At 41.3% G+C, this 27,383-nt stretch overlaps 1 protein-coding gene across 2 annotated transcripts in view; it reads left to right on the top strand.

Moving 5' to 3' along the window:
- Positions 1-27,383, top strand: part of ano1a (anoctamin 1, calcium activated chloride channel a) — a 208,274-nt gene that overhangs the window by 24,300 nt on the left and 156,591 nt on the right. Inside the window, exons 1-3 of one of the 2 annotated variants that reach the window (XM_048545941.2) lie at positions 10,024-10,445; positions 17,179-17,463; positions 21,565-21,654. In XM_048545941.2, coding sequence (XP_048401898.1) covers positions 10,227-10,445; positions 17,179-17,463; positions 21,565-21,654 — 594 coding nt within the window. In that variant the 5' untranslated portion in view covers positions 10,024-10,226. Of the gene's footprint in view, positions 1-10,023; positions 10,446-17,178; positions 17,464-21,564; positions 21,655-27,383 lie in introns of those variants that run through there. The other variant, XM_059652199.1, reaches the window with a different exon arrangement.

Here is a 27,383-nt window from a genome sequence, read left to right on the forward strand (position 1 = left end):
TGGCACCCCAGCTTAATATCCCACTAATAAAGCAGCATCTCCAATACTACAGTGCTGCATTTACAACTGGTTATTTTTATCTTGCACTAGCCATGCAGTGGGAACTGAACTCAAGCCTCCAGAATGGAAAGCAGGTGTGTGGCTGCCCACTCAGTTATAGCTGCTATCCAATGAACGTTCTGCAGGAACAACATTTACCAAGTGACAGGTGCAGGAGTAATTATTACAGAAGGCAATTAGCAGACCTTTAATCAGACAAAACACAAATCCATCAATAACATCTTCCCAAAAATACTTCCAACAGCAGTGACAATTGAAGAGCTAAAATCAGTAATAGTGGGCAGGAACCAAGATATTCCTCTCGACTTCACATTTAGTACAATTCCTTTCCCACACAGTGCAATTTGTCGGTTTATCCCTCATTCTTCCAGTTGTAAACTCACGCTTCTGGAATCGCACCTCTATTTCAGGTGGGGAGAATGTTTGAATGAGCACAAACAGCAGCGTCTCAGTGGGGCTAAGTAATTAATTTCCTTAAAATTGATATGTGATTGATTCACCTTCAATTCATAAAAGTGGGAACAACCCCTAGCTGTGTTAGGTGTTGGTTTCACTTGTGGCTTTGACAAAGGATGGAGGTGCAGTAAATCCAATCACCTCTCATAACATCACCTCTTGTTTCATGTCAGCCTTTAGGCCCTAAACTTCCAGCATTTGTTTCTTAACCCTGTTCACCTTTCTCTCCTATGTTAAAATATTCCTAAAAACATATCTCTTATAACAAGTGATAATGGGAACTACAGATGCTGGAGAATCCAAGATAATGAAAAGTGAGGCTGGATGAACACAGCAGGCCCAGCAGCATCTCAGGAGCACAAAAGCTGACGTTTCGGGCCTAGACCCTTCATCAGAGAGGGGGATGGGGTGAGGGTTCTGGAATAAATAGGGAGAGAGGGGGAGGCAGACCGAAGACGGAGAGAAAAGAAGATAGGTGGAGAGGAGAGTATAGGTGGGGAGGTAGGGAGGGGATACGTCAGTCCAGGGAAGATGGACAGGTCAAGGAGGTGGGATGAGGTTGATAGGTAGGAGATGAAGGTGCGGCTTAGGGTGGGAGGAAGGGATGGGTGAGAGGAAGAACAGGTTAGGGAGGCAGAGACAGGCTGGACTGGTTTTGGGATGCAGTGGAGGGAGGGGATGAGCTGGGATGGTTGTGTGGTGCAGTGGGGGGAGGGGACGAACTGGGCTGGTTTTGGGATGCGGTGGAGGAAGGGGAGATTTTGAAGCTGGTGAAGTCCACATTGATACCATTGGCCTGCAGGGTTCCCAAGCGGAATATGAGTTGCTGTTCCTGCAACCTTCGAGTGGCATCATTGTGGCACTGCAGGAGGCCCATGATGGACATGTCATCTAAAGAATGGGAGGGGGAGTGGAAATGGTTTGCGACTGGGAGGTGCAGTTGTTTATTGCGAACCGAGCGGAGGTGTTCTGTAAAGCGGTCCCCAAGCCTCCGCTTCATTTCCCCTAACCCTGCCCTCCAACCCCACCACGCCTGGCACCTTCCCCTGCAACCACAGGAAATGCTACACTTGCCCCCACACCTCCTCCCTCACCCCTATCCCAGGCCCCAAGATGACATTCCACATTAAGCAGAGGTTCACCTGCACATCTGCCAATGTGGTATACTGCATCCACTGTACCCGGTGTGGCTTCCTCTACATTGGGGAAACCAAGCGGAGGTTTGGGGACCACTTTGCAGAACACCTCCGCTCGGTTCGCAATAAACAACTGCACCTCCCAGTCGCAAACAATTTCCACTCCCCCTCCTATTCTTTAGATGACATGTCCATCATGGGCCTCCTGCAGTGCCACAATGATGCCACCCGAAGGTTGCAGGAACAGCAACTCATATTCCGCTTGGGAACCCTGCAGCCCAATGATATCAATGTGGACTTCACCAGTTTCAAAATCTCCCCTTCCCCCACTGCATCCCAAAACCAGCCCAGTTTGTCCCCTCCCCCCACTGCACCACACAACCAGCCCAGCTCTTCCCCTCCACCCACTGCATCCCAAAACCAGCCCAACCTGTCTTTGCCTCCCTAACCTGTTCTTCCTCTCACCCATCCCTTTCTCCCACCCCAAGCCGCACCTCCATCTCCAACCTACTAACCTCATCCCACCTCCTTGACCTGTCCGTCTTCCCTGGACTGACCTATCCCCTCCCTACCTCCCCACCTATACTCTCCTCTCCACCCATCTTCTTTTCTCTCCATCTTCGGTCCACCTCCCCCTCTCTCCCTATTTATTCCAGAACCCTCACCCCATCCCCCTCTCTGATGAAGGGTCTAGGCCAGAAACGTCAGCTTTTGTGCTCCTGAGATGCTGCTTGGCCTGCTGTGTTCATCCAGCCTCACATTTCATTATCTCTTATAACAAGCTTCTGGTCAGAGGTCCTAATGTCACCTATCACTTATTGTTAGGTTCCCCCCAATGAGACTGAGGCAACTTTGCTATGTTTAAGGGACTATATAAATGAAAGTTGTTGTTGTGATTAATTTCTTTTTGCTGGTTTGTTACTGTGAGAATGGAATTTTGGAGAGGGCTGACGCTTCATTGTGATTTCATTGATTGTAAATTTATAGCATCCTGTACGATCAGTATCTATAGATCTATTGGGAGGACAGATTGGAATTTGTATATGTTACATTCAGCTCTCCAGCCTGCAGGACTGAAAGTTTATTGGTCTGCCAGCAATTAATGTCCTGTTGAGCAGTAGGACACATGCTTGTACCATATTTTGTTCTTAAATAAATTGCTGACCAGGCTGCGACAGGAAACATCAAAAATCAGTGGGTTCCTCCTCTCACACACCACCTAGTGGCTAGGTACAGGGTGGTTTCAGCAATGGGTTCAAATTTCACCCGCTCTCACCTTACACAGAGAAAGCGCTGGACATCTAAAACGTAAACGCACAGAAAACCTGCCAGCATCTATAGAAGTAAAATCAAAATACTGTAGATACTAGAAATCTGATATAAATACTTAACATGCCAGAGAAACTCAACAGGTCTGACAAATGTAGAGACAGACACAGTTAATATTTGTATGACTTTTCTGCAGCGGGTTATCTTGTCAACATTGATGTTTTGATAGGCAGAGAAAGATCTACATCCAGAACTTTAGCCAGTGTTTTCTTTTCAGAGACTGACAGGCTTTTCCCCTTCAATTATTTCAACTGTATTTCTTCTCAACTTGAAAGGCAAATTGATTATTTTGATTGGACTAATAGCATTACATTCATCGACCCGCCATAATCGCCAGGATAAAATGCCCCAGTGACTGCTGTCCCAAAAGAGATGTGCACCACTAAATTAAATGTCATTCAAACCAAACTTGCAATTTTGATGTTAGTTTAAAACCGGATTATCACTATCAAAAATGTGAAGCGCTTCTAATGGCACCCACCAGTTCAAGAACACCAGTGGGCCCTGTGTAATCTTCTAAACTTACCCTGTGTGCACAAGGCTTCAGCAGGGAAATAGGAAATGGTGTATGAGGTTATTTTTAAACATAGTGCTGAGGTTTGCTAAGTGCCTAGGGCCATAGCTACATTTTTCTGGAACGTTCCCTGGGGGCAAAACATTGAAAATACGATTGGCACCCAATCAACTTAGATTGCGATATGACTTTAAATAGACCCCAGTTGTCAACATCACCCAGTGGTATCCAGCAGTCCCTGAGCTCTTCAAGCTCAGAAACCTTGGAAGTGCGAAATGTTTCACCCATAAACTTGTGTCGCTAAAGAAAATGTGTATAGCTAAACATTCATGCTTACAATGACAGTTTAATGACTTAATCATTAATTTAGATAGAGAGAAAGATATACACTTTATAAACTTTTATTGGTAAGTTAATGCCTGAGCTGACTAGACAAAGATTATAATTTTGAGATAGTAAGAAATCGCAATGCTGGAGTCTATGATAACACAATGTAGAGCTGGATGAACGCAGCAGGCCAAGCGGCATCAGAGGAGCAGGAAAGCTGATGTTTTGGCTCGGGACCCTTCTTCAGAAAATGTTTAAAGGTTATAATTCTCTCTGGATTGCCATGATGTAGAGGTGCTGGACTGGGATGGACAAGGTCAGAAGTCAGTATATACCAGGTTATAGTCCAACAGGTCTGTTTGAAATCACGAGCTTTCGGAGGGCTGCCCCTTTGTCAGGTGGAGTGGAAGAGAAGCACGCAGATACAGATTTCATATATAAAGCCTGTGATTTCAAATAAACCTGGTGGACTATAACCTGGTGTCCTGTGACTTCTGACCTTTTCTCTGCATTATTACTAAGTTAAAGGAGACACCAACTGCTCTTGTGAAAATGGCTCCTTAGCACTTGAGAACAATTGAACAAGGAGCGGCAATGGGCCAGTCAGACCTTTGAGCCAGCAGTGCCATTTACTAAGACCGCCTCTGATTGGAATGTAATTTCAAATCCACATTCCTGCCCACTGCTAGCCTTTTAGCACCTTTCTTGACAGGAATCTATCTACTACTGCCTTAAATATATTCAAAGATTCTGTTTCCACTCTTTCTTCAGGAAGACAAATCCATTTACTCTCAAGCTTCTGAGATGAAGTTTTTTGGCCTCATCTCCATTTAAAATGGACAACTGCTGACTTTTAAATAGTGAAGCCAAGTTCTTGATTTCCCTCTGAGAAGAAACAATCTCTCCACACCAACAACACTAACAAGTAGTTCATTCTCTGTACTTTTTTGTATGAAAGGGAGAAAGATATCTCTAGGTGATGACACTATGGGCTTAAGGGGATTTAGGAAACAAACAATAAATCCACCATGTTGTTCAGTCACTTGGGAAATTATTTCTGAGAGTTTATAATAGGAATGCTAAACGCAGTTTATTTACAGACAAGCATAATCTCCATGAAAGTGCTCCTGCAGGAGACTTTCTTTAATCTGACATGTGGCAAAAACAATAAAATAAATCATGCTGATGGAATGTCACATTCAGAAAACTGGATTCTGCCAGGGATGAAGGGAGGTTTGAGACAGTGGAACTACATGCACCAGAATAGAGAAGGATAACTTTTAATTTAATCAAGGGTTCAAAAATAACTGTGCTCTTTAGTTGAGAAGTTAGTAATGATTGACGGTCAATTGGAAACCTTCAGGAAGAACACAGAGAGATGTGAGGAGAGTTATTCTTTCCTTTCAAAGTTATTGGGGCACAGACAACTTTGCTGCTGGGATTTGATAACAACCGGAACATTGTTTCTTTTTAAAGAAAAACATTAATAAACATTTGATACAGAGAAAGTAAAACTTTTTGAGGAGTGAGCTGAGCAATAGGAGCCTTTTTGATTTGCTCTACTCAAGACTGTGTGCAAACACAATGGACCAAATGACCCTGTTCTGTACTGTACATGTTTCTCATTGCAAGAATTTCAGGGTACAGGATGGGCACTAACCAATTTTATTTTTTCTGCAGCATTTGATAATGCTAATCAAGATATCACTTACAATTTTTATATGCTGTTACAGAACTAAACTATTGCTGTTAGAAGCATTTTTTCATCAGCCAGCAATGCCCAAATTCCATAAAAGAATTTTTTTTAAACTAACTCAAATAATTTTATTTTTGGTTTTCAGTGCATTTTCAAGCCTCTTTAAAACAGTAATCCCACCTCTAAGTAGTTGACATAGAAGTAGCATAGAATGTTTGCAGAATTTCTGTTCCCTTGTTTCCTGCCAAGGTGATGGCATCTGCGGCAAAGGACAGCTGGCATTATGGAGAATGTGGGGCAATAATTCCTGAAAGATCAGAGTCCATATGGTTTGTATCACCATGGGGCACGTATCTCATTCTTGAGAGTATTGTAGCCTTGGCTTTGGGCAGTGAGTTTTCTCATATTTTAATTCTCTCCACAATGATGGTTCAATGACTACAATTAATTTCAATTAATTTTAGACAGATTATGCATTGAGTCAATCAATGTATTATCTTTTGCTACAACAATGATACACCAGGACTTGAAATAGTTTTATCAACTGTTCCTATTTAAAAACATTGAAGCATTCTAAACATGTCTTGACATCCACAGGTACGTTCTAGTCTTCCTTCTTTGTCTCCTATACTGTACCATGACTAATGTTATTTGTGATCCTCTGGAAACTGCAGTAAAGCACAAAACACAGAGAACAACTTTGATTTAGTAGAACCAACATCACAAAGAAAAAGCATATCAATAAGACATGAAAATTACTTTCTTCTTGGCCACTAAACTCATTGTTCTGAGCCTAATGTTAAATGGGGACAGATTGCCTGATCAATTTTATAAATCAGATTCAAGCAAATGTCGACTCATTCTCATTCCCAAGCACAGACAGATTCCTCAAATAATACAATTCTTGCTGTGATCTTGTTGATACAACCACAACGGTAAAGTCAAAGGGAATCCTATTCCTCTGTATCTTTCATGCGAATGAATCCCATGTGAGCTCTGCTTGTGCACTTGGTTCCTCATTTTAGAACAAATAAAATCCTAGCCAAAAATTTGAAAGTCACATTTGAGCAGTGTCTTCAATTATATTGTAAATTTTCTCAGGAACATCCATGTCTATCTTAAGATAGTGTAATCTCTTGAGGTGCTATAAAGTACAGCTTTTCAGATTTCATTTGTTGGAGAAGAAAATTGGATGAGTTTTATAAACATCTGGAAGCCAGTGAAGAATGGTGCTGATTGTTTACCTTTGCAGCTGTCAAGCTGTCTAGTTTGTAAGGAGCTGTCTGGGATGGGGATAATGGTGGAGAGAATGGGTGTTTTATCACATTAATACCGGACCATCTTTAAGTGTGTTCAATTTGTTTTCATAAATGCTAATGTATGATTTCTTGTTCATGCTATGCTGCTTAAAAATAAAAGTCAGATGATAAGTTGAATGCTAAGATTATGTCTCATGAGGTCATATACCCGAGGATGTGTTTGATCATGTGGCACTACCTGCTCTTGCATCCTGTTTTTGCATTACCAGGTAATTGTGTCATTTACTGCCCCTCCTGTAATAATCAGGAGACAATTAGCAAAATGCAGGCTTTCAAATTGTCAGACTGATTTAATGACACAGTCAATGCCACAGGTTTTAGAAAGATACTGGAAACTATCACAACCCCGAACTCCAGAGCTGTTAAGCGATTGTAAAGCACACAGTCTGTATAGGTACGGTGATCCCTGACATTCTGGATTTACAAATTAACCAACCTTTAGGAACTGGCATTTTATCTGACCCACGCAACCTGTGTATTAGAAATGAACGTGGTTTGTGAAGTATATAACCAAAGGGTAATTCTTTTTTCTTTATTTTTTTCATGGGATGTTGGCTTCGCTGGTTAGACAGCATTTGTTGCCCATTCCTTATTGGCCAAGGAGCAGTTAAGAGTCAATCACATGCAGTGGGCTTGGAGTCACATATAAACCAGACCGGGTAAATAATTTAGTCACGTAATGAAACAAGTTGACCCACTGGTATTCCTGACATGTGCCAAATACAGTCCCAAACTCTTGCCAATGTAGATCACCTACAGCATCTATAAAGTTGCTTGAGTATTCATTCTATGCTACAAACAGTTCAAACACAGCCCTGGCAGAACGTCCTTGAGGGAACCTGAAATTTATCATTTTTTACATGAGCCTCTGTGTTCGTTAGATGTTAGGGTAAGTCCAGATGGATAACAGAGGGTAGATGTGATTTTTTAAAAATCCATTCATGAGATGTGAACATCATTGGCCAGGCCAGTATTTATTACCCATCCTCAATTACCCAGTGGACTGTCAAGAGTTAACCACATTGCTGTGGGCCTGGAGTCATATGTAGGCCTGACCAGGGAAAAACAGCAGATTTCGTTCCTCAAGGACTTAAGTGAACCAGATGGGTTTTTCCTAACAGTTGTCAACAATTTCATTGTCATCATTAGACTTTTAATTCCAGATTTTTTCCATCAAATTCAAGTTCCATCATCTGCCATGGCAGGATATGTCCCCAGTCAATATTACCTGGGTCTCTAGGTTAACAGTCTGCTGATAATACCTCCCAATGTAGAGAATGAGCAATTATTTTGTACCCAGCGAAATCCTTCATGATGGATAACTCTGAGGTTCAAATTATGAGAGATGGGCGCACCATGAAGGATTTTGGGACAACTGTCAATTGGTTGATGTGTGGGGGAAGTGGTGTATAATCATTTGAAATGTCTGCACTCTGCTGAGCCCACTCAAAGCATAGTTACAGCTATTTGTTGGAGGATGTTAGCAGCAAGTCAGGTTTAGCAGAATTACATTCTCATTGCAATAACTTCTCACTTTCCTCTTCTTCTTCCAACATACCTCTGAGATAGTGTACAATTCCAATTCCCATTGTTACAATGTGCTTTTCAAATCAGAGACATGCAGACCCATATTGCCAAATTACTTTAAACAAGTATGTTACAGGAAAACCTTGCGAATATTATCACAGGTAACAAAATCCAAGGCACAATTAAAACTAACAACACAGGGTGTCTCAATTTAACCATGAAAAGGACTCGTTAATGGTGCTCACTTGAACCCCTTGTTGAACTGTCTTTAAAGGTCCAATGTATTTTTCCAGCATTGTTGCTTCTAAATGAAAACATAACAGATAAGAGTAGTTGAATAGAAGTCAGATGGCTGATTATTCATCTCAACTGCACCTTCCTGCCTAGAGCCAAGCCTACAACATCTAGGCAAAATATGTGTTTATTGGAGCCTTATCCCAGACACCCACAATGACTTGGGGTGGAAAATTTGAAGGACTCATCGGAGTCCTAAATAAACGTACCCTGAGATGGTGACCCCTGTTCTCGATTCCCAGCTCTGGGTAAGCTCACTCTCAGTGTGAATCCTCTGAAGCCCCTTCAGAATTTTGTTTGTCTCAATGAGATTATCTCTCATCTTTCCAAGATGTTTTTCGTTAACCTGTTTGAAGATGTTGTTACACACCACTGGAGCAGGGATACCTGAACTTGGGTCTCTTAGCCCAAAGGTTTGGACACTACAACTGCACCTCTTCTCCCTCTTATTTTTCCAAACTCCAGATAATACGAGCCCAAGTTACACAGCCTCATGTCATTGGACAGGTGGTTCTGCTGGAGTCTGGCATTGTTTGACATAACCGCTCAAGTTGGATTTCAGAGTGAAAGGAATCGCCCTTGTTTGTTCTGTTTTAAATCTCTCCAATTTGTTGTATCATTGACTTCAATTTCCCTGATTCAGGAGCAGCTTTGGCCAGCATGTGTGTGTGTGTTAAGAGCCGGGGCTGATTAGGTTCAGTGACCCATTTTTTGGTGTGGTGGCCGTAGATAACATTCACCTTGGTCACATTAAGTGCAAAGCTGGGCTCTGTGGTTTTCCTAACCTATTCATAATCCTAACCGTAAACCAATCCCTGATAATATCATATACTGACCCTGACCTTGACCTTGACCTTAAACCTAATCCTAACCCTATCCCTTTCAGTGTCCCAGGCCCTAACCCTACCCCTATTACAGGAGGGTAACAGGTGTTGCAGGAACGGTGTGAGGAATAACAGCATCAGGTGACAGGCAATGAAGTCTTATCTTGTTTTTTGTTTAATTGGGGATAACTGAGTAAGAACACACAACACATTTCAGAACCAACAGAGCAGTTTGTTCCAGTAAGAAGGGAGTAGAAAAAGAAATGTTATTACTTGAGGCGATTCCCACTTCACCTGGGATGAATAACAAATAGGGACAGCATAGCTCTGTGAATGAGGTCGATCTACTGAGATATTTGAAGGCACCCAGTTAGGTGTTTGCAAGGGAGAATGTTTGTGATCTGTGTAATGGAAAGCGGCCCACAAAGAGATCCCATGAGGGATAGTAATAAAGTGGGCGGGTGACATGAGCAGATGCTAATTATTCAATTATACAACCAGAAGCAGCTCTCAGTGCCTGGGATCGCAGTTGCACCTTCTCTGTCTCAAACAGGGGCTGGAGAATAGCATTCGTCACCTTTCCACAAACACGGTACTCCCTCCCAGAGTCAATGCTGAGCTGTTCTCCCAACCAGCGTTTAGGTACCTCTGCTTGCCTGGCTAGAGCAAGGGGTCACCTTTAGTATGGCTGTTTAATCAGGTCCAGCTACCCAGCCCAAGGAAAAGTTTAGAGTCTGGGGGGAGATGGCCGCTAACCGAGCTGAGAACTTCACTACTGACTCGGAGCAAGCTCCAGACGGGCACGTTGCAGGAAGCCAGTCATCGGCTCAAGAGACTCCAATCTCTTCCTCTCCAAACAGCAAGGATCCTGCAGCCAAGGAGCTGGTCGGTGAGAATCCAGGGAACCAGAATCCGCCGCGGAAGGAGCAGTTGAATGAAGTGAACCCTCCTGAGGAGGTTATTGTAAGTGAACGCTGTCTTCCCTCCAGCAACAAAACCCCAGTTTCCGAACTTCTGTTAAATTGTTTTCTTAGGTCAATCCTATTTCCTACACTTTGGGTTTATTTGGTGTAATCCAATAGATATTGAGATTTAATCTTGATTGAGCTGTGTTTAGAGGTTAAGGCTGAGAGTTCGGAATGTCAGGATTAGAGTCAAAGTAAAATCCAGCGGGGGTTGGAAATCCGAAATAAAAACAACCAAGTTCTACAGAAACTGAAAAGGAACAAAACAGTTCTGAAGGAGGGTCACTGGTCTCGAAGTGTTAACTGTTTATTTCTTTTATTTAAGAACTAGACAGGGAGATTTTGTTTTTAAATTGCCATCTAATTATGTCGTCTACCTTAGCAATCAAGTCACTTACAAACATGATGCTTTTCTCCCTTCTGACCCTATCTCTCTTCGAATTCCAATATAATCAGTAATATTGAAAGCATATGATCTGTCTTCACTCTAATTGGTCTCTTTAATGTCTAGGCCACATTTCCGCAAATTAAAGCCCCCTGTGCTTGCACTTTAACACCAGGCCATAGTGTCCCAATGCCAAATATTCAATCTTAACAGATCTTTTGACCCAGAGAATAACTGGTCTGTGACAGCACAATTACGTTATTATCATCGTTTTCTCTAAATACTAACAAATAGCGTAAGGGACTAATGTTTCAAACAATTTAAGGTACACTTGGAAGTAATCATTTTAAATAGATAAAATGCATTTTAAGTTTAAGGTTTAGACTCTGAAATTGGGTTCCTGTTGTTGAGTGAACACTACATTTGTTTTTCTTGTGAGCATTATTGTTAATGCAGATGTTTACAATTGCATTTTAACTCTACTTACTCGTTATACAGTTGATGTTTCTCAGCTTTGAATGCTCAGGTCTAAGGCGTCCACCTGGGTATGGTCAATCTGTGCTTTTTTTTGAGCATGCCAAAATCTGCTATTATCTGCTGTTGTTGAATGGACCAAGTCAAAAACTACGTGTATGTAGCGAGCACTTGTTCCCTGCAGTAACTGTAAGGATGCAGTATTGAAAAACTGGCTGGGAATTTAGTGTATTTCCAAAAAAAATGGCAATTGCATGCAATAGTTAAACTGAAGCTGTTGTCGACTATCGCAGGTTTGAGGCTACAATGTTATAATATCATTGTACTTCTTACAATACAGTGTAATATATCATAGTCAAGTATCATATATATGAAGAATATGGATGGCAGAGACACAATTTCACAATAAACAACATTTTTGTTTTTCTCTAATGCCCATGAGAGGCAACTGTTAACTGCCACACTCTGCTCATTTGAGATTAATTTCACCACCATTAAAATATCATTCTGTACTTTGATTACCTGAGCAATTAGAGAGAAAGGGGGTAAGACTTTAATTTGATTACATTTTAGTAAAGGAAATCAAATTATCGATGACTCCAGATATTGAGGTCAAAACAGGGCACTTTGTGAACCAGGTATCAATAAAACGAGGTTGGACAGTTTAACACCGCCCTGTGAAGCATGTTGGAATTTGAGAGACAAACATGAGATCTATGGAATTCACCTGTTCAGACATGTTATGACCCACATCTGGAGTAGGTGGGAGATGAACCCCATCCTTCTGGTCCAAAGGAAGGGATGTTACCACTCCAATGCACAAACCCTTTGATAAGCTGGAGTTAAACTGTGGCTGTGCAGTAGTGGCTACAAATGAGCACCACTTAAGCATTAAAAATAAGGAGCACGAGTAGGCAATTCAGCGCCTCCCCCACCCCGAGCCAGCTCTGCCCTTCAATGCAATTGTAGTTGATCTGATGGTGACCTGAAATCTGTGTTCCTGACTACTTCACCCCTTTACTATCCACCTCTGCCTTAAAATGTTCAAGAACTCTGCTTCACTGTTTCAGGAAGAGAAAATCTGGGAAATCTACATTGAGAAATCTTTTTACTTTGCCCTGGTGTCACATCAGGCACTGTAATTGGATCTTATTGACATCTGTGCCAAAATGGGAACATAAAACCAACCAATAGCTTGGGTTTACATTGCCCAATGTATTTAAAGAAAGAGAGTAACAGAGCTAGTTTGTCAGTACAGTGTCTTTTCAGCTGTTGACTATCTGTGCTTCAATCCGAACCAGAAGGGAATAAGGTTTCCCAAGAGGCCGAAGTATCTTTTAGCACACTTGACCTCTCTCTTCAATTGCGACATGACCTCTCCATTCAACAGACCTGCCAATTTTCCAATGCAGAGCTACCTGTTTCTCCAACAGAAGTCAATGAATGCTTTCACCCGTCCATGTTGGAAACCAGCTTCTCTACTTCAGGAAAACTTTCCAACTCATATTGATTTTGCTATTCACAACCTTGCAACTGTACCCTTTTGAACTGCCTAGATACTTTTTTTTTACTATTATATTAAATATATTGATCAACTTCTAAGGCATTCAAGTCTTCTTTAATGTAAAAGCTGCCAACGTATGAATTAGGAGCAGGAATAGGCCATTCAGCTTTTTGAACTTGCCCCATCATTCACTTGGGAAAAATTGTACCTTATCAAAGCACGTTTCCAAAGCTGTTCCTTCTGGTCCCAGGATCAGCTTATTGCTGTGCTCTGTGTTACCTCCAGGGCCCAAGTGGCACCCTTGTGCTCCTAAATATTTACTGTACTGGTGTGGTAAGGCACTGTACTGCATTAGTGTGGTCTCTATAGATTTAAACTTGCTCACAGTATTATGATTCCACCTGATGGACAAGTCAGATTCCAGAGTGAAACGTGGCTTGATAAACCATTGAATTAATTTTTCTTATAGCTTCCCATGGTGGTCAGTCACTGTCAAATATTCACAAGAGGCTGCCAACATAGTTTTAGCAAAGAACGTAAGTCTCTGGCTGCAAAGTGTATCAAGCTAGGCAATAACTATTGGAGCAATTTTATTACAAACATCACAATTAAAGATTCATCCCTGCAACAGCCTCACAACACTTGACCCTCAATGAAGAGTCACCCTGTCTTCACACCAAAACCACTCATTCAATTGTAATTTGCTTTTCTTTCTGCAAAATGTTTGCACGTTAAAATATGATTTCTCCAGATAATGTGTCTACCCAGGCCCTAAAAAAGCAAACTACTAATTCATCTCACTGGCTTAACATGGGTTTCTGAGCTCACATCTTCAACAAACTTAAGATATCTTCCTCTGCAAAACCTCCACAACCTCTGCCTCTGGACTTCTAAGGAGCTCAAAACATCTCTGCAGCCCTGGTTGCTTGGGGACTGCTAATACCAATAGCACTTCAGCTGTTTTGGACCTTTCCCACACCCCATCCCCATTTGGTGGGTTCTGTTGCTTTTTTGTTTGGGAGGGAATAAAGTCTAACTTCACTAAGGTGTAATCCTACTTTCCCTCTAGTTTATTCTTTCTGCTCAAAGGTTGGTGTTGGCAGCGGTTTGTGCTCGAAGTTGATGTGTTGGTTGTGCTGACAGTTAGCTACATGGACCCTTCGAGTGGCCATGCAACTTACAGGAAACACTGGGTTAAAAACTAAAATCCGTTTTCCTCCACTTGAACAAAATGTACAAACACCTCTTCTGCTTTGAGTTTTTTTTCCCCCATTTTGTAATTTAGACCCAAACAGCATTACATCAGGTAAAACCATAAGATCTTTCCAAGGTTTTCTTTGATAAATGCTGTGCTCCTGGTTTTCAGGTGCTTTTTTGATTTCCCCATTGTGATTATAATGCACTGTTCTACGTTCTGTATTGCCACTAATCAGTCCATTATTTTAAACCCTGTCAAGTACCTTTTTGTAAATCCTGGCAGTGACATCCAGGTTTTACTCTTCACCTCCAGCTTGCCAGTTTAAACTGATGCACTTGGGTTTCAGGTCACAGGCATAAACGGAAAGAGCTGTATTGGAAAAGGGGCAAGTGATAACCTAATGGTAGTAATGCTGGACTGTCAATCTGGGTTGCAAGGACAGTTCATGTAATCCCAGAGCCTTTCTACATGACAAATATTCTCTATAGACTCCCTCACTTTTTCCCACTCTCCTCATAGTTCATCAGTTTTTTTAAATAACTCCAGAAAATCTATCCTTTCTAAATCTTCAGCTGTCACCTTTTTTTGTTGTTTTTAACACAAATGCACCTGTTTTAGTTATGATTTGTTGGTTTTTTGGGGATTAAACAAATTGGAATTTTTAAGGTGCAGCAAAACTATATAATGAAAAATAGGTGATAATGGGAACTGCAGATGCTAGAGAATCCAAGATGAAGAATGAAAAATAGGAGCTGCTTTCATCCTGTACTCTCCAGGAATGTTAATGTTCATTCCCTCTCTTGTGAACACCGAAACACAGAAAATAAGGGTTGGAATAGGCAATTCAACTCTGAGTTGGCACCATTATTCAATACGATCATGGCTGATCATGCAAACTCAGTATCCCATTCTCATCCTCTCCTATCCCTTGATCCCTTTAACCATAAGGGCTATGTCCAGCTCCCTCTTGAATGTATTGAATGAACTGGCCCCAACAGCTTCCTGAGGGGGAGAATTCCACAGGCTCACAGCTCTCTGAAGAAATTCTTCCTCCTCTCGGTTCTGAGTGGTCTATCTCTTTTATTCTTAGACTGCGGCCCCTAGTCAGGACTTAACCCAGCATCAGAAACATACTTCCCACATCCAGACTGTCCAGCCACACCAGAATTTTGTATTTTGAGATCTTTTCCCCCACACCCCCACCCCCGTTTCTTCTAAATTCCAGTGAATACAAGCACAGTCAATCCAGTCTTTCCTCTTTCATAAATGTCCACCTTTCTTTCTCTCATGGAGCATTTGGTTGATCGGATTTGAAGAATGTGTTGATCGTCAGACTATTTGAAGCCACAAACTACATTGCCTAGAAATGTTTTTGATGTTACATTTTGTGCCTTCCCTTTAACTTGAAAAGATAAGTTTAGGAAATAGTCTTGTTTTCATTTTAAGCTGTTCCTTCTCATTTACATGCTGAGCTGTGAAGAGCTTTGAGTTAGTGAAGTGTCTCTCTCTCTCTCTCTCTCTCTCTCTCTCTGCTTGTAAAGGTGCAATGCAAAATAACACTATTCTCCAATCTGTTCCTATTGAGCACAATCTTGCAGGAGAAACATAAATTAGTTGGCAGTTGTCAAGAGGCAAATACAATATATTAGACAATTTAAAGCTATTAAGATGGAAGTCATTACCTCAAACACGTATCTGATGCAATGTTTGGACACAAACATTACTTCATTCTAGGAATGATCTTGACAGAGGGGCACGAAGTGTTGATTTTCTACACCCATCACTGAAATCCTTGCTTTGGTCAGCAAAACATCCCTCAACAAGCTTGACACCATCCACTCCTTCCACCATGACGCTCAGTACACACTACTGCTACTATCCACCAGATGCACTGTAGAAATTCTCCAAAGATCCTTAGCACCTTTCAAATCCACAACTGCTTCCGTGGGCAGCAGATACAAGGGAACACCACCACTTGAAATTTTCCCCTCCAAGCCACTCACCGTCCTGACTTGGAACCACATTGTCATTCCTTCAGTCTTTGGATCAAAATCCTAGAATTCCTTTCCCAAGGGCATTGCGGGTCAAACCTTTAGCACGTGGACTGCAGTGGTTCAAGAAGGCAGCTCACCACCACCTTCCCAAGGAGCAGCTCGGGACAGGCAACAAATTCTGGCCAGTCAGTGATGCCCATGTCCCACAAATGAATTTTTAAAAATAGATTAATAACATATGTAATAAAAACGTTTTTCCTCCGGTCCCATTTTACTTCTGCTGGTGCAGTTTCAGATATTTGAAGTGAGCAGCTAAACAGCTTAAAAAAAACTGAATATCATGTCTAAGCTATAGTATTCTTTCCTTTAAAAAAAATTATAGAACTTAAGGATCTGTACAGAACCAGTAACACATACTATGAGACTGTTATTGATTTGTCATACGACCCCATCCTGATCATTTAGTTTTGTTTTTTAAGGATGGAAATTTTGCCTTTACCTAGTCTGGATAATGTGTGACTCAAGACTTCAGCAATGTGGTTGACTTGTCAATGCTCTCTGAGGCCTAAGAAGCCGTCAGTTAAGGGCAGTTTAAGAATGGGCAGTAAATGTTGACCCAGCCAACAGCGTCCACATTCTGTGAAAGATTAAAGAAAGTGAGGCAGACCGGGGAGGGACTGCAGATTTTCCTGTTGAGCCTTTCTTTTGGGACAAGTGACTGAAGCTCAGTCAAAATTTTTAAACTAACATCTAAAAACAGAGAGACACCCCTTCATCAAAGAGGGTGATTTATCTGACCTGCCATCATCTTATCTGACTGAAGCCATCAGTTTTGTACAGACCATGTTTGTTTTAAGATGCTATATAAACACAAATTGTTGTTGGAATTTATGCTTAGGTCATAGGCAACTGGAGGTACAGCTGGCAAAGACCCAGTAGTCTAGAGATGCAGTTCCCCAACTTCAGCCTTAGGAGCACAAGTCCTCAGTGCTAGCTGTAGGGGGGTTCATGGTAATGAAGATGCAATACCATGGAATGATGTGACCGTCCAATTCGGACAATGCTCTTGGAAACCTGTCTACTCCATTAAGCCAGCAGCAGTGTAACCTCTGAACAGCCACACTTCGATGTGAAAACATTCCATCTGTTCTTGTTTCTCCTTTTTTTTTGTTTTAGGTTTTGAACACCGTTCCTGCAGACCAGGATGTTAAAAAACCGAATGGTTTGTATTTGCAAGATGGGAAACGTCGTGTGGATTATGTACTAGTGTATCAGTTTAAGAAGGCCAACCGCAAGGGGCTCAGCTCCCGCCAGCAGAGCACAGCCACCAGTTCTCAGCAGGATCAAACAGAGCCCCCTCTCCAGCCCTCGGAATTTCCGGATGACGACAGGAGAATGCGCAGAGAAGAATTTGAAGTAAACCTTCTCGAATCTGGATTGGAACTGGAAAGCGATGAAGAGGTAATATTCCACTGCGTCAGATCAATGCAAAGATCTTGTAGATCAGCGAGATGTTCAAGAATGAATTGGATGGTTAATCATTACAATAATATGCAAGGATTTATTGGAAGAGGCCGGAGACTGCCAATAGCAAATGATGGTGGTTTGGCTCAGGTTGCTCATTTAACAAGCTGGTGCAGGCTCAGGTTGGCTGGGCGGCGTCCTGCACGATAACTGTTCTGTGATTCCGTGCTGACCCATTTAAAAATAAGTGACTAGGTTTGTTCGAGGAAATATATTTGTGTCTGGGGTTTCTAGGGGGAAGCCACTTAACTCAGTTGGCTGGACGCAGTGTAGATTGAAACGATGCTACCAGCATAGGGTTTCATTCCCCCCGCACCTTCACGGTAAAATCCTCCGTGAGCTGTAGTTTAACAGCCATTGACAGCTCAAAGGTATAATGTGAAGAAGATTGGCTTAATGGTAGCAGTGACATTCAGGCCTAGCCACTCTGATAATGTAGGTGTGAAACAATAAATATAGACATCTCCCACTATTGTTTGGGAAACCTGTGATTATTGTGGACAATCTTTAAATACCAGTCTGTAGCTCACTTTTTATGATTCTCAATAGGAAGGTGACAATCTAATACAGCAATACTGCCGGAATATGCAAAATAGAACTGAGTCACTGTTTTATAGTTCACAAAGATAATTTATTAGCAGAGCTGTTTTCCAGTTGTAATTACTTGGATCGGGATCAGAGGCAATCAAGTCCATATTTTCATCAGATGGACAGCTCATTACCCTAATTCAATTTATTTTGCTTTTGCTAACCTGAGTGGCCACAAATCATCATGCTTGTCCCTAAACTGTTACAATTATTATAAATGTTTAAATTGCGTAGGGCCATGAGCTAGATATAATTGAGCTTTGTCACTGCGTAAATAATTTAGGTGTTCATAAATAATTGCAGTAGGTTTAACAAGAGGAATTTTACACTGTATTTAAGTCTGTAACCGCTAATGCTGCTTGTAATGCATTGTATGTTGTGTTGGCTCACGTTGGACTCCCAAACAGGATGGACAGAAATAAATTGTTAGAGGGGCGTGATGCAGAATTCAGTTAACATAAGCATCTGCCACACTGCAGGTTCACCCTGAAACAACTTTCTTTGCATTGGTTTGGACCCCTTGTAAAACCATTACCCAAATGTTGATGTAGAATACCATTTCAGAGACACCATCTCTCCATGTGAACTCTGCCTGTCAACACCCAGAGTTGTCCCAAGTTTGTACAAACTCTGTTTATTTAACCAACATTATTATTGCGGTTTGTAGCAATTCATGGAGCCATTCCAATTCTTTAACTGGTGATCAATTTACATTGCTGTCAAAAGCTTTATTCTGTTTAATGGGACTTGAGTGGGTGGGGTTTGGGGGAGTGGAGAGGGGCTTAGTGTGTAGCAATATGTTGGGAACATGCATTTCCACTCCACTGAAGATTCTCCCCACAGCTCGCCCGCCTGTAGCATCAGCACCATTCTCTGCCTTGACTTTGCTGAAGCTCCAGATGATGATGGTCATTAACATGAGTAGTATTTCTCTTCCCAGACTGATTTTCATATGGAGGTATGAAATAAAATGTGGTAATTTTTTACATTTGTATATTAAGGATGTGGTACAAGCTTTTGAAGCTTGTTTTTAAAGTTTAAAGGTTTATTTTCTACTGTTCAAAAACTGGTTTATGATATATGATCTTAAATTATCTGGGGTGAGGTACAATTGGACAAGGAATTTCCATTCTTTCACTTAAAGTAAAACTAATACCTATTAATGTGGAATACTCCACTTTTTCTTCTCCTCCTGTTTGATCCGTTTGGGAAACTATATTCCAGATTTTCCCTTCCACAGTAAAATTCGCAGACCTAGTCTAAGTTGGTAATCCCTCCCCTCTGTCACTGCAAGCAAGCATCCTGATTACTCTGTAGAGATGACAGTTGATGTGACAAAATCTATTTTGATGATATATAGGATAATGCTGTTTCCCTGTTTCATTAACTTTGATTTTTTTTAACGTCAAATGTATTCCTTAGTCCAAAGATGTGCAGGTTAGGTAGATTAGCCAAGCTAAATTGGCCCAAAGTGTCCAGGATATGCAGGCTAGGTGGATCAGCCAATGTATATGTGGGGTTATGGGGATTGGGGAGGTGGCTAGGTCTGGTGTGATCCTCTTTGGACAATCTGTGCAGGCTTATTGGGCCAAATGGCCTCTTTCCACACTGTAAGGGTTTTATGATAAGTGACCCACTCACTTATAGCTCTAATCCCTGGTCAGTACAACCTCTTGGCCTTGATTTCCCCAAATCCTGCCAGCCCAGAATGGGCCCTGTGCTTTGGAAGGATCTTCTGTCTGAATGGAAGAATGTCCCCTGTGTAGCTTCCCACTGGTCTGACCCTTTTATGGTCCCAGGCTCTCGGAAGAGGTTTAAGATAATTGGGAGTTTGGCAGTGAAAGAGGCTAATGAGAGTGGAAGTATACAGAAACTGTGCAATGTGGAAAATCTAATGACCTGTTTGGGAAAATGAGAGCAGAATGTTGAGAGAGAATGTCAAAATAGACAACAGTAAACACCCGAGTCCCAAATAGTGCAGGAATTAGGGGTACAGACTGGAAAACAGAGAAACACAACTGCAAAGGTTTTGGCACGGAATGTAGTTACAGACTCAGTTACAAAAATACACCTCATTTACAATGAAGGAGGTCAATTAATTGTGTATTTGACTTTTAATGATCTAACTGTTAATCTTGGTGTTTTATTTCATGCATAATTATTTCAAATTTAAAGTGAATGGTTATGGCTGTATTTTGCTGCTTCATTCCCATTTGTAGTTGCCCCCTGTGGAACAAAATCTCATGACAGTTCTGACCAGAGCTGTGTGTAAACCCAACAGCTGGCTGTGTGGAATTGCTCCTGGTCAAAAACCCTCTTTCTGAATACTTCCAGTTAGTGCTGACGTTCAAATTAAAGCATCCCAAACAAACTCATCACCATCTTCAGTCAATTTAGAATGTGATATTCAATGTGGGGGCATATTTTAAGTTCTCTCGTTATTACCCAGTGTATAAAATGACAGCTACAACGATTCTATTGGAGCCCTCGGTTTGAAAAGTGTAGCTGAAATGTGGTTGAGGTATTTCATTTAAGTGAGTGGCTGTTTGCTAAAGTGATTTTAATCTGCCAAGTTATTTATATATCTAACTTGAGCATTTTTCTAATGTTACTTTATGTATTTAATTCTCTTTTTTAAAAATTTGTTTCTTCAGTATGCGTTACAGTTTAATTGTCATTCAGACGATTTTGGGTTTGTATGTATTAACATCCAGGATAATACAAAATGATTTTCTTCACCATGAAAAGGAATTTAAATGAAATGTATTTGTCAAATGTAGTGTGTGCTGTGAATTTACTGCTTATATGTAACACCTGACTGGATGGGATGTGAGAACTTACTTTCTACCACAGCATCTTTTGGAGAAATGAGGTGAACTTTATTTTGGGATTTCGAAAAAGCATCCCATTATTTCTGATGAACTTGGGGTACTTTGAAGTATTGTTCACTCCCTGAATAAGACTTTTTACTTATCCAGCTGTGAGATGGGCAATAGCCAAGCAAGCTTAAAGGAATTGAAGATAGTTATGCATTCTGATTAAACCGATGTAAGTTAACTCATCTTAGAATGTGGAACACCCTTTAGCAAAGTTCTGCCCCTCAATTGGTTAATTTTTGTCAGTAAAACTGGGCTTTAACCGTTGGGAATAATACAAAATAATTTTAAACATCTAATGAGGCCAAGTTATCCTCCTGGTGAGATGGCACAGTAGTTATTTGCCCTTGCAGTGAAGGGAGGATGAGTCCCAAAGTATTAGTTGTAACATGTTTACAGAATACAGATGATCAAACCTCGGCTGATATTTTTACACCTATTTATTGTGTGTGTGTGTGTGTGTGTGTGTGAGGGAGGGTTGACTTTGCTGTTTTACTTGGTTAAACACTGTGTGTCTGGAATATTGTTTGTCTCTCTTATATTATTCCTCTACTGCTGCTCCCTTGATGCTCAGAATGATCTCAGCTGTGAGTCCAGTCCAGTAATGAAAAGAGTTAATAGCTCTGAATCCATGCAGCAGGATTTGAATGGTGATCCACAACTGGTAGGAGCCACTAAGTAGCAATGTGATGAATGCAATTCTGGTAGCTATAGTCTTTGTAGTGATTAGCCATTGTGTAGTTGGCTGTGTATTTCCTGACTGTCCCAATTATATTTGAATATTAGTGGTGAAATGATTCTTGTAAATTGTGAACTGGGCACTTTGTATTAATACATTTGACTTTCATTTTCCTAACTCCTGTGTTCTCTCCTGCTTTAACTCCGTTCTCATGGAAGGGAGGCGATTCAATGGTATAATGACAGCATCTCTTGGAAATGAAAACTGGCAATATTTGGTTAACTGGATGTCAGACTTAAAAACCCACTGCTATTTGAGTTTCAAAACTAAAGAGTTTGGTACATCTCTCATTTTGCCTATACTCATTCCTAGTCTCAATTCTAGGTGGAAAAAAAACCCAGTAGTCATAAGATAGATGAGCAGAAATTAGACAATTTGGCCCATCAAGTCTGTTCTACCATTTAATCATGACTGGTAAGTTTCTCAACCTCCTCCTCTTGCTTCCCCCCCCCCCATTAGCCCTTGATCCCTTTGACAGTCAAGAACCTATCTATCGCGGTCTTAAATATATTCAATTACCTGGCCTCCACAGTATTTTGTGGCAACAAATTCCATAGATTCACCGCTGTCTGGCTGAAGAAGTTTCTCCTTATCTCTGTTCTAAACAGTCTTCCCTTTTACTCTAAGGCTGTGCCCTCGGGTCCTCGTCTCCTGCCAATGGAAATATTTTCCTAACATCCACTCTGTCCAGGCTGTTCAATATCCTAAGTTTCAACTCCCCCTTCTAATCTCTATTGATTTATAGACCCAGAGCCCTCAAACATTCCTTGTATATTAAGCCTTCCATTACTGGGATCATTCTTATGAACCTCCTCTGCACCCACTCTAAGGTCAGTACAACCTTCCTGAGGTATGGGGCCCAAAACAGCTCAATACTCTACATGTTGTCTGAACAGAGCTTTGTAGAGCTTCAGAAGTACATCCCTCCTTTTAGATTCTTTCCTGACTACCAATACAGCTTGCAAGCTTACTTTAAGAGAATCCTGGACTAGGACTCCCAAGTCCCTTTGTACTTCAGATTTCTGAATTTCCTTCCCATTTAGAAAATAGTCTGTGCCTCTGTGCTCCTGTCAAAGAGCATGACCCCATACTTTCTCCTGTTGTATTCAATCAGCCATTTCTTTGCCCATTCTCCTAACCTGTCCAAATCCTTCTGCAGCCTCCCTGCTGCCTTGATACAACCTGTCCCTCCACTCATCTTTGTATTATCTGCAAACTTGGCTAGAATGCTGTCAGTTCCTTTAGCTAGATCATTGATGTATAAAGTGAAAAGTTGTGGTCCCAACACTGATCCTTGTCACTGGCTGCCATCCTGAGAGAGATCCTTTTATCCCCACTGGCTGTCTGGCAGAAAGAAAATCTTCTATCCATGCTAGTACCTTGCCTTTAACACCACGAGCCCTTATCTTACTCAGCAGCCTCCTGTGCGGCACCTTGTCAGAGGCCTTCTGGAAGTCCAGGTAGATAACACCCATTGGCACTCCCTGGTTTACCCTGTTCATTACCACCTCAAAGAATTCTAGCAGATTTGTCAGGCATGACCTCCCCTTGATGAAACCATGCTGACTTTGCCCTATTTTATCATGCACTTCCAAGTATTTAGAAATACAACCCTTCACCATGGACTCAAGTCATACCAATGACGGAGTTCAAGCTAGTTGGCCTGTAATTTCCTGTCTTTTGCCTTGCTACTTAAATAGGGGGTTGCATTAGCTATTTTTGCCCACTAATCCTCTGGGACTCTCCCTGACTCTCGTGATTCCTGAATGATCACCTCTCATGCCTCGACTGTCTCTTCAGTTATCTCCTTCAGAACTCTGGCATGTAGTCCATCTGGTCCAGGTTATGTATCCACATTTCAGGTCATTGTTTGTTTTTCTAGCACCTTCTCCTTTGTGATAGCCACCAAACTCGGCTAGGACTTCCCCCAACTGATTCTCTGGAATCTTTGGGATGTAACTCGTGTCTTCCACGGTGAAGACTGATGCAAAGTACTTGTGCAGCTCCTCAGCCATTTTTGTTCCCCATTACTACTTCTCCAGTGCCTTTTTCCAGCAGCCCAATGTCCACTTTTGCTTCTCTCTTGCCCGTTAGATATCTAAAGAAACTCTTGCAATCTTCTTTTATGTTACTGGTGTGCTTACCCTAATTTAATCTTGTCCCTCATTCCTTTTTTTTGTTGTCCTCTGGTTTCCCACTGCCCTTTCCTGCATTATATGCTTTCCCTTTTGCTTTCCTGCTGTTCCTGACTTCTCTTTGTTAGCCACGGTTGTCTCATTTTCCCTGTACCATGTTTCTCTTTCCTGGGGATAAATTTTTGCTGTGTCTCCTAAATTATTCCCAGAAACCCCTACCATTGCTGTTCGACTGCCTTTCCTGCTAGGGTCCTTTCCCAGTCAATTCTGGTCACCTCCTCCCTCGTGCCTCTGCAGTTGCCTTTATTCAACTGTAATACTGTCACACAACACCCAAGTACATTTTAAGCTATTCTTGTATTTTTGTAGTTTTTCACCCATCCTTCGTATTCACAGTTGACATTGTTCTTCTGAATAGTAATCAGTCTGAAACTTTGCTATGATCACTGGAAGCATTACAGTTGGATTTCTGTTTGCCAAAGGCATGATTCCTCTGGCCCTGGAAGTAGATCTGTGATGCACTGACATTTCAGCTCAACCGTGAGTGGTTGTGGGGCTAACACAGTTAACATGAGCACCTTGAACTGTGAGGGCAGTCACACTTTGTTTTCCAAATGCACCAGTGTGTCTCCTGCAAACAGGAAATGTTAACATTATTCCTTGCAGTTGGATCCATAATACAGTTCACTGGGAATTACAGCCCAAAAGGAACCACAATGTTATAAAGAGATAGTAGGAACTGCAGATGCTAGAGAATCCAAGATAACAAGATGTGGAGCTAGATGAACACAGCTAGACAGGCAGCATCAGAGGAGCAGGAAAGCTGATGTTTCGGGCCTAGACCCTTCTTCTGAAGAAGGGTCTAGGCCTGAAACATCAGCTTTCCTGCTCCTCTGATGCTGCCTGTCTAGCTGCACACCTTGTTGTCTCACCTTGTTATAAAAATTGCTGATTTATTCCTCTGGCTAGCATCCGTGGGTGTGATTCGTTATGAGCAATGACTACTGACTAATTTGACTCTCAAACTGCCATAATTTGCAGTCATCCATTGCCACTCTTATAGCCTTTCTGATACAGCCCAAGGTGTGGATTTATGTCAATGGGTCAGGAACTGGAATGTTTTCCATCTCTACAAACCTCACCTGGGGATGAAGTGGGCTAATGTTTCTGGGTGACCCTGGAATAATGAAAGGAGACTGCAGAGGTGGACAGCATGCCCTGCTGCATTGGCAGGCTGCTGAGGTTCTGTTTTAAAATACAAGATGACCCCACTCTAGGCCTCACTTATAACCTCCTAATGCTCTCCACCCTTGCTCTGTCCTTGCCAAATCATGCCCACTATGTCAACTTTACACCATTTTGGCCATGGCACTTGGTAGATCCTATTCCAACTCATCCCACACACGTACAACATCAACCCCTCCATTCCAACAGGCCTACCACATTAACACTTATCCTGAGCAGACCTCAATGACAGAATGGAATTTAATTGACAGTATTGAAAAACATCTAATTCATAAAATGTCTTTGCAACTCTTGCATTTCTTCAGCTGAATAAAATCTTAACCTTTCTTTTAATGTGCGTAATTCCTTATCTGTCTTGCTGTCATTTGTAGTCTGATGTCAGTCTGCAACCATCAAATGGAAAAATCTGATACCAACTATGAAAATTGAAATCAATCCTATAGCATTAATTTAGTAATGACCCTCTGGTTTATGTCAACAGAATGAAATAACATTCAACGTTTTGCTTTCAATAATTTTGAAAAGGCAGGACTTTTAAATGCTTTACTACTTCTAACAAATGCTCTTGGCATCTTTTGAAAAGTGGTTTTTGTAGTTGATTCTGACAGCCCTGGTAAAATGATCTCAAATGAGCCCAACAGCAGTAATAGGCTTCTGCATTTTTAACGCACATTAATACTTTTAACAATTCCAATGGTCACCCCATTGCCAGCAAAAGGCATCTTATCTCCCCTGAATGTGTCTCCAAACTAGATTCAAAATGGGTTTACCTTCCACCTCCAAAGGCTGCCATAGCCCTGTAAATACATAATTGTTTATATTTGCTGATCCAGGGCCTAACCTGCACATTTTTTTGGATTTCACACTCCCAAGTCACCAAAATCCCACTTTGGTGAAGGCAACTAATAAATGGTCCAGCCACTTCCGTGAAGTGTATCTAAGGAGAAACATGAGGCAGCCCTATTTTCCAACTCCAACGCACGCACACACTTTTTTCACCCCCCCCCCCCTCCCCAAACCAGCAAACATCCCAATAAAAATTAAAAGCTGTTATTGGGGCCGCATTTGGAATTTTTTGCCAATTCCCTACCTCTCACAGAGGGTCTCCTTCCGATGACAGTAGCAGGTTCTACTGGTTCATTGGCTGAACAAGGCCAGTTGTCAAATGTCCTGACTGATGTAAATTCACTGAGCATGGACACTGGTTCACAGAGCTCAGTACCACGTCATTGCTTACAAAAATGTATGCTAGTGAAGTTTGGAAGCAAACATTTTGAAAGTGCCTGCTCACTCATTACTTGAAAAGGGATGGTTGTTTCTGTTTTTTTTATATTGTTGGTGTGCTGATCATCTGTGCATCATTATTTATTAGCCCCTTGATTGAAGTCTATAGCTTTGTCATGTGTGTGCACATCATATTTGGCAGTCTGATTTTTGTTGGAGGATGAGACTCTCAGCAGCCATTTGTTGCTTGCTGCCAGCATTCAAAACACATTAATCAAAGAGAGAGCAGGACAATATTTCTTGTGCTTATTATCATGCATTTTATCTGGGATAAAAATTATTCATCCAACCCAGCCACTTCAGAGGTCTTGCTGTACATGTAAGTTAGTATTACAAATGTTAGTCGGAGAAGGCATCTTGCCAATTCTCATTCTAATTTTGGTAAACTCTCTGCTGTTCTACATTGTGCTAGTGACAGACGAATGGATTCTTAAGTGGAATTAGTGAATTTATAATTTAGCACCAGTTCCCCTTGGGTACAATTTGAATTAATCAGCACCAAAGCTTGCTTCACCATCATAAGTTGCTGTTTATCAATGGTAACCCACAGCTATCACAATGTGCCTGAGGCAAAACATTATGACAAAACTATCATTTCACTTGCAAAATATTATTGTTTGATATGGATAATTTCATAATTTCTTAAAATTGTAATCATGCAAAGCACTTAAGTATTAAATTTTTGATTTGCCTTGTAGAATTGTGTAAAATTAGTTTCACTCTTGCATTTTGTGTTTTTGGAATAACCTTGATGCTACAGAAGTGTACATTAATTCTTTTGTACAATGCTTATACTTGCAGCTCCATAAGATGAATTCGAACTTTTGAATTGAATTTCCTGTCATTGAAATGACCAAGTTTGGTTGTAGCTGGATCTTCTGATTGCTCCTATCTGTTTCTCAGTCTGCCAGAAAAGTTCGTTTGAGATCAAAGAGTCACAAACGAAAATGTTGAATTTTCACATATGAAGTACCCAGTTCATCATTTTGA

The sequence above is a fragment of the Stegostoma tigrinum genome, chromosome 17, assembly GCF_030684315.1.
Source record: "Stegostoma tigrinum isolate sSteTig4 chromosome 17, sSteTig4.hap1, whole genome shotgun sequence".
Taxonomy (NCBI): domain Eukaryota; kingdom Metazoa; phylum Chordata; class Chondrichthyes; order Orectolobiformes; family Stegostomatidae; genus Stegostoma; species Stegostoma tigrinum.